General features: G+C 40.5%; 1 protein-coding gene across 8 annotated transcripts in view; it reads right to left on the bottom strand.

Annotated features, from left to right (window-relative positions):
* Nucleotides 1–6,696, bottom strand: part of LIG3 (DNA ligase 3) — a 45,755-nt gene that overhangs the window by 11,060 nt on the left and 27,999 nt on the right. For all 8 annotated transcript variants that reach the window (XM_085899429.1, XM_085899430.1, XM_085899426.1 and 5 more), the window contains 7 exons: nucleotides 6,283–6,360; nucleotides 5,838–6,006; nucleotides 4,472–4,627; nucleotides 4,233–4,364; nucleotides 4,044–4,123; nucleotides 3,738–3,825; nucleotides 3,496–3,573 (listed from right to left, as the gene is read on the bottom strand). In XM_085899429.1, the coding sequence (XP_085755555.1) occupies nucleotides 3,496–3,573; nucleotides 3,738–3,825; nucleotides 4,044–4,123; nucleotides 4,233–4,364; nucleotides 4,472–4,627; nucleotides 5,838–6,006; nucleotides 6,283–6,360 (781 nt within the window). The remainder of the gene's footprint in view (nucleotides 1–3,495; nucleotides 3,574–3,737; nucleotides 3,826–4,043; nucleotides 4,124–4,232; nucleotides 4,365–4,471; nucleotides 4,628–5,837; nucleotides 6,007–6,282; nucleotides 6,361–6,696) is intronic.

Raw genomic sequence — 6,696 nt, forward strand, 5'->3', positions numbered from 1 at the left:
ATAAGTGTGAGGTTATTTAATTGTGATACAAGGCATGAGTGATTTAACGTGTAGAAAGCTGCCGTCTTCCCTCTCCTAAGGTGCTTGTTGAGAACTGCCATCCCTTGATACCCTTTTTAATGTCCTCACCTTTGTAATCTGTCTTTTATATTCTTTAAAAGGTAACACCAGGCCGTCAGGTGCACAGAATCGGAAAAAGGGCATGGCCCTGCGATATTGATCGGACTTGCCTGAAGCTCAAGTGTGGGGCGCGCCTTGATTGAAGGCTGGAACACCAATTAGAGCAGGGCAGCCGACTAGAAGCCACATCATTGGACGGAGCATAGCCAGAAGGGATAAAATGTGGGGGCAAAAAGAGTGGGGCTTTGGACTCCGGTGTGAAAATTGTGTGGGTTTTGTGCATGGTCAGCAAGACAGACACCCCTGCTGCTCAGTGATTACTACCCCCCTCCCCCTGCTCACACCTTCAGTGGTGGAAGTAACTAGATTTTTGCAAGTGTGCTCAACAATATATACCTGGTTTCCCCTGGGCATTTTTAGGATGATTCATTCGACAAAGAAAATAATCAGAGGGAAAGTGTGAAACTGCAGTGTTTCAAGGGGGAAGTGAAGCCATGCTAAAATCCTCATAATCATAATAGAATTCAAAAAAATAATAAATAAATACAATAAATTATTTTTAAAAGAAACAAACAAACAAAAAAAACGCTCGGCCGTAGTTAATTCACCGGGTAGTCACCAGTGGGAGTTAACCAATCACACCTATACATTTACCGTCCTCCCGCCTCATCATTCAGTGAAAGTTTACATGGGAGTAAATGTGCAAAGTTTATAAATGTGACAATCTGAAAATGTAAATATAAAACGATGTGTGGTTAACTTTTATACATTTATTTGTTCGATGTACACTACCGGTCAAAAGTTTTAGGAACACCCCCATTTTTCCAGTTTTTACTGAAATTTAAGCAGTTTAATGTTTCAATGTACTCTGAAATTAAAGCATAGAACAAATAAACAATTGCAGATAAAAAAGAAATAATGGAATCGTTTTGTTGAACAAAATTTAATTGAGATTTTTGACTCATCAAAGGAGCCACCTTTTGCAGATATAACAGGCAAACATACTCGTGGCATTCTTTCCACAATGGAAATCAAATATTGTTTGGAAAGTTCTTCCCAACACTGTTGCAGAAGTTCCCACAAATGTGTTGCACTTGTAGGTTGCTTTACTTTCACTCTTCTGTCCAGTTCATCCCAAACCAGCTCGATGGGGATTAAGTCTGGAGACTGTGCTGGCCATTCCATGATTTGAAGCCTACCGTCTTGCTCCTTTCTTCTAAGGTAGTTCTGACATAGCCTGGAGGTATGTTTTGGGTCGTTATCTTGCTGTAGGATGAACCCCTGACCAACTAGGCATAGACCAGAGGGTATTGCATGGCGCTGCAAAATGCTGTGGTAGCCCTTTTGGTTCAGGGTGCCAGTCACTCTGTGCAAGTTGCCGACTCTGGATCCAGCAAAAGAGCCCCAGATCATCACGCTTCCTCCATGTTTGACAGTTGGTGTCACACACTGAGGAACCATCCTTTCGCCTACTCGACGGCGTACAAAAACCCTGCATGATGAACCGAATATTTCAAATTTTGATTCATCGGTCCATAAGACCTTCTTCCAGTCTTCAGTAGTCCACTGGTGGTGCTTTCAGTAGCCCAGGCAAGCCTCTTTTTCTTATTTTACCATCTTAGCAATGGCTTTCTTACTGCCACTCGACCTGTCAAACCTGCAGCTTGAAGTCTTCTCTTCACAGTTGAAACTGAGACTTCCTTACTTCGACCAATGTTAAGCTGTGCTTGAAGCTGTTGTCCTGTAAGCCACCTATTACACAAGCTGTTGACTCTCAGAAACTTGTCTTCTGATTGTGTTGTGGCTTTGGGTCTGCCAGACCTCTTCCTGTCAGAGTTTCCTCCATTTCCATGTGCTTTTTGATGGTGCAGAAAACTGTACTCACTGACACCTTGGCTTCTTTGCAATTTTTCTAAAGGAAAGACCTACACTTTGAAGGGTTATAATGGTCTGTCTGATTTCCTTTGTTAATTGTCTTTTTCTCACCATTATGATAGCAATATACTACTTACTGCAGTGCAATATTGTCCAAATAATGCTTCAGAGGGTGAAGCAACACAGTCTGTTCCAACACTGCTTTTGTACAGACAGAGGGTTTGTAAAGAATTAACAAAAGTTGGGACACCTGAAGCAATTGTTTGCATCAACTTTCAAGGCTTAATTTACTTCCATTGCTGCAGAACAGCTGCAGTTTCTAACCCATTACTTGTTCCCTGAAAAGGGCCTTTTTTAATAACTCTGAAATTTACATTATTTTTCAGTTTTTGGTAACCTAAACTTTTTTTTTTAACCTATGGCAGTTTACCGCTTAGCTTTGTACCATTTCAGGTTATTCACTGGACTTGAACTGCTTAAATTTCAGTAAAAAACTGAAAAATGGGGATGTTCGAAAACTTTCGACCCGTAGTGTCGTTCCCCAACACAGAATTTGAGTGACCAGTTAAAAAATAAATTGCCAGATTTACAACCATCTTAACTTTCACCTCCTGATTTCCATGCATGGAAGAAATACTCAAATGTTCTCTCTATGTTAGGGTCCATGCACATCAGAAGCAAACCAATTTTTCAAGTGTGGTCACCATGGGAGAAGTAATGGTCATGCGAATCATGCTTGCACACTGAATAGATTTGGTCGAATCGTGTTTAAGCTGAATAAAATCACCATACTTTTTACCTTAAGTATTTTGGTGACAATGGTGAATGTCAGCAAAAGTATGACTTGATCAATTAAATCGATTATAATTTAAGCATTAATAAAGCTAAATGCAATTTTCTATTAAATAATGTTTAAATTATAGTTTTGTTTTATTGTTGATAGAGGCCAAAATATTTAAGTCACATTACATGAAAAAAAAACAAAAAAAAAAATACAAAACAAAGTATTGATGGAATTCCTTTTCTAAACTATCCAAAACAGATCAATGGTATTGATTTCTCTGTAACTAGTGAAGGATAGACAAGTTAATTCCCCCAGAATTGCAGATGGGGTAATTCTGGAATCAAGGATGAGATAATTCCTCCATCTTTACAGACCAAGACGAGTTAATTCCCCAAGAATTGATGTGTTTTAGTACGACTTGTAATACCCCTCATCAGGTGTGGTGGTGGGCTCTTCATATTTACATAGAGATAATTGGGGCCTCCACCCTCCACACTGAACCCCAGAACTAATTTTTTTCACGACCCAAAACCTTCCTGTGCACAACCAGAGTACAACCGACAGTTTTCAAATCATTCTACCCAGCAGTTCAAGAATGCGTAGAAGTCCTTGCTGATTGCACCCAATTGTTACCCTGTGACCATGTCAGTTAAATGTTGCTCTTCCATGAGTCTCACTCTTGTACAAAAGAAAAATCGCAACGATCTTTGACTCACCATGACGTCTTTCAGCACAAGTCCCTCGAGACCCTCTCGAATCACCCTTGTGATCATTTCTGCCAAATCTGCTGCTTTCTATCAAAGAACGACCAGACAACATGGTAAACACTAGATACGAGTAGACTCCTTTGTTTGAGTCAACTAGTCTTCCAATCAATTTACTGGTCTACTAAGAGCAGACCTACAACCACGACAATTTCTTGTATTCCAATCTCTTATGCATAATGGCTGGAGCTTACCGTAACATGCTGCATTTCCGAAAAGAGTACATGATTTGGGATTTCAATCATGTTTTCATGTAGAAACTTGCGACGCTCCTTTATGGGCCTTGTGACAGCACAAGAAGAAGTTTTGTGTACAAACAAGTATTCACACATTCATCCATGCTATATGTTTGTTTCCATTTGTATAAAAAATAAAAAAGGTTTTAAGCTCATGGTTCAAATGCATGATTTCATCACAACTGCCATCACAATACCAAAGCTACAACCACACATTATTTTGACCCTTTCTCAGCAATCTTCTGTTAAACCCGACTTACATACCTGTCCATGAGGTTCTGTCCATTAAAATAGATGCAGTCAAACACGAAAAGACACACATTGGCATCCCTGAAAGCAGTTTTCTGCAAACAACATGACAACCCGCTGTGAAAACATTGCAAGGCACAACTGCTTAAGCACAGGGTAAATCGAAAGTTGTGGAGTGGTACACTTAGGAACGTGTCCTTTTACCTTATGAATGCCCAGCGAACCGAAAGGCAGTGGTTGGCTCGTCTTACAGTCAATGAGCAGCACCTCAGCATCTAGAATAAGGCTATCACCGCCAGGAAAAGCCTGGGGGATATAGTCCTTAAAGTGAGCCACCTGTAAGGAAGCAAGTGGGTAACAAGGAGAGATCAACGTTTTGCAGTGATATTTATAAGGTATGTAATGAAGAAAAAGGGGTTGAGAAGCTTGATCTTAAGCTCTACCTTATGAGGAAGAACGGGCTTGAGGCTTCGGCTATAGTACTGGAACTCATTTGCCTTCTTATGCACCTGCACGCGCTCCCCATCATACTTGATCTCGGAATACATTCCATTTGGACATTTCTTCATGGCATACTCGACTGATTTGCAAGCCTCAGCCTAACAATGCACAAGCACATTTTTATACAACTGGAGAAAAATATTTATTGTACAGCACAACATTCAGATAAAAAAGTAAAAGTATTGAGTTAGTATGTTTGTCCATTCTTATCCAAGCACCTTGTTCATGATCCTGCTGTCTCAGGTTCCAATCCCATGTACTGGGTGGATGGTTCAAATGTAATGTGGATGAAAATCAGAGTAATGTAGATTTGTCCACATCAAATTTGAAACTCTACACAATTTGATTGTCCTTTGTTGATGGGATAGCCTGGAAGCAAGCACACTTGCCTCTGAGCCATTTAGCCTGGCTTCAAGCCTTGGCCCAGTTATAAACTGTCACCCTGGTGTCCCACAGGCAGGACAAAACAAACTTGCGTCATCCCTCGGATGGTTGTTAAACTGGCACGAGTTAGTCGTGGATGATAAACATCCCATAGTGTCCTTCGCGAAGAGTATGTGAGCTATCCTTGACACCATGACTACATTCCAAATTCCTGTTCTAACCTACAGTAGGCACTGCATCAGCGGCACAGCTGTGCTCCCAGCAATGATGCAAGCAGCAGCTACAAGCTACATACGAAATGAGAATGATGAACAAGGCCCTTGTGAATTCATCCAGTACAAAAATGCAATGATATCTCTTAATGTCCACTGACATGAGATATTTGTGCAAGTCCACTGTGATCCTCAGAAGATACAAGAAAAATCTAAATTCATTCGGATAGCATCGACTTATTACAAACGAATGCTTTATCAACATACACTTCGTGGTGAAACATAAACCACAGCATCCAAGGCCAAATGCAGAAACCACTGCACAGAAGGCACAAGACGTTGAAGCAAAGAAGAATACGATTCACTTTTGGAAATGCAAAAAAATGGTTGGAGTATTTTATGAGGGTGGCTCGAGTCAAAGTTACACTCAGGTAAACCTCTAAATCAGCGAAGGAAACATGCCACATTACAACTTGGCGTATGAATGATGGCACTTGTCCGCAAGGTGACAGTCATGCAGAAATGCCTCAAGTTGTGTCAATATGTACAACAAACATGGTGGCTGAAGCGGTGTCCATGTGGGAAGACGGCAAAACAAAATTACAGCTTATGACGAAGGTGGTGAGTAAATTTCCGAAACACAATAGTTCAACTTGTTGGTGAAACACCTGTCTTCATGAGTGTATCATAAGCAGCTTTGCACGATTCATACCAGCATTGGCTGAACAGGGATCATGAGAGTGGCTGATACTGTGAGAGAGCTGCTGGCTCCAGTGGTCTCCTGCGAAACTTTCCAATTGCTCAGGACTCTGTCTACCACGTCACGCAGGTCACGCGATGCTTTAAATGCCTCGTACGCATTTATATCCAAACCATCAAGTCTGGCAGAAGCACAAGTGTTTTTAGGTTTGAGAAAGGTCTTTAGTGTACAGCAAAGCAATAATTATATTCCACTGACTGATCAAATACATACCTCCTTTATTTCACAAAGTTATAACTTATTTCCCCTATTTTCATGTCTCACATTCTGTACTCATGTCAACATTTTCCCAACAATTGTAACTGCAGCATATGGCAAAACAAATTAATGTGTACAACGCTGCGTCATAACCAAGCACCACAATATCACAACCAAGGACTGTGGAAAAAGGACCAACATGTGTTTGGCGCCAGCATTCATTCGCAGGTCATGCTTGATGAGGCGTACGATGCATTTCAGATCATTGGATGTACACCTGGTGTGGGGAAGGCAAAGGAAGCAAGTAAGAGAACAAGGACAAATGTGTCCAAGAGCAGCGTCCTAAAGGTTTTGTCGGCTAAAAAAAACAAAACAAAAAAAACAACCTCCGATATTTCGTCACGTGCCTTGATTAAGCCAATAGCGAGACCCATCATAATGTATTTACGTATTTATGATATATAGTGTATTTACGAAATAAATAGTGTATTTACGAAATTACAATACGATAAATGGAATAATCTTTAAATAGTAACGTGAACTTTTCGAAACTTTAAAACAAATGTCCGAATATATTTCAAAGTTCATGATAGACGCTCTCAAAAGGCACCGT

The sequence above is a fragment of the Eptatretus burgeri genome, chromosome 10, assembly GCF_056783735.1.
Source record: "Eptatretus burgeri isolate ZD-2024b chromosome 10, Ebu_testis_v1, whole genome shotgun sequence".
Classification (NCBI taxonomy): domain Eukaryota; kingdom Metazoa; phylum Chordata; class Myxini; order Myxiniformes; family Myxinidae; genus Eptatretus; species Eptatretus burgeri.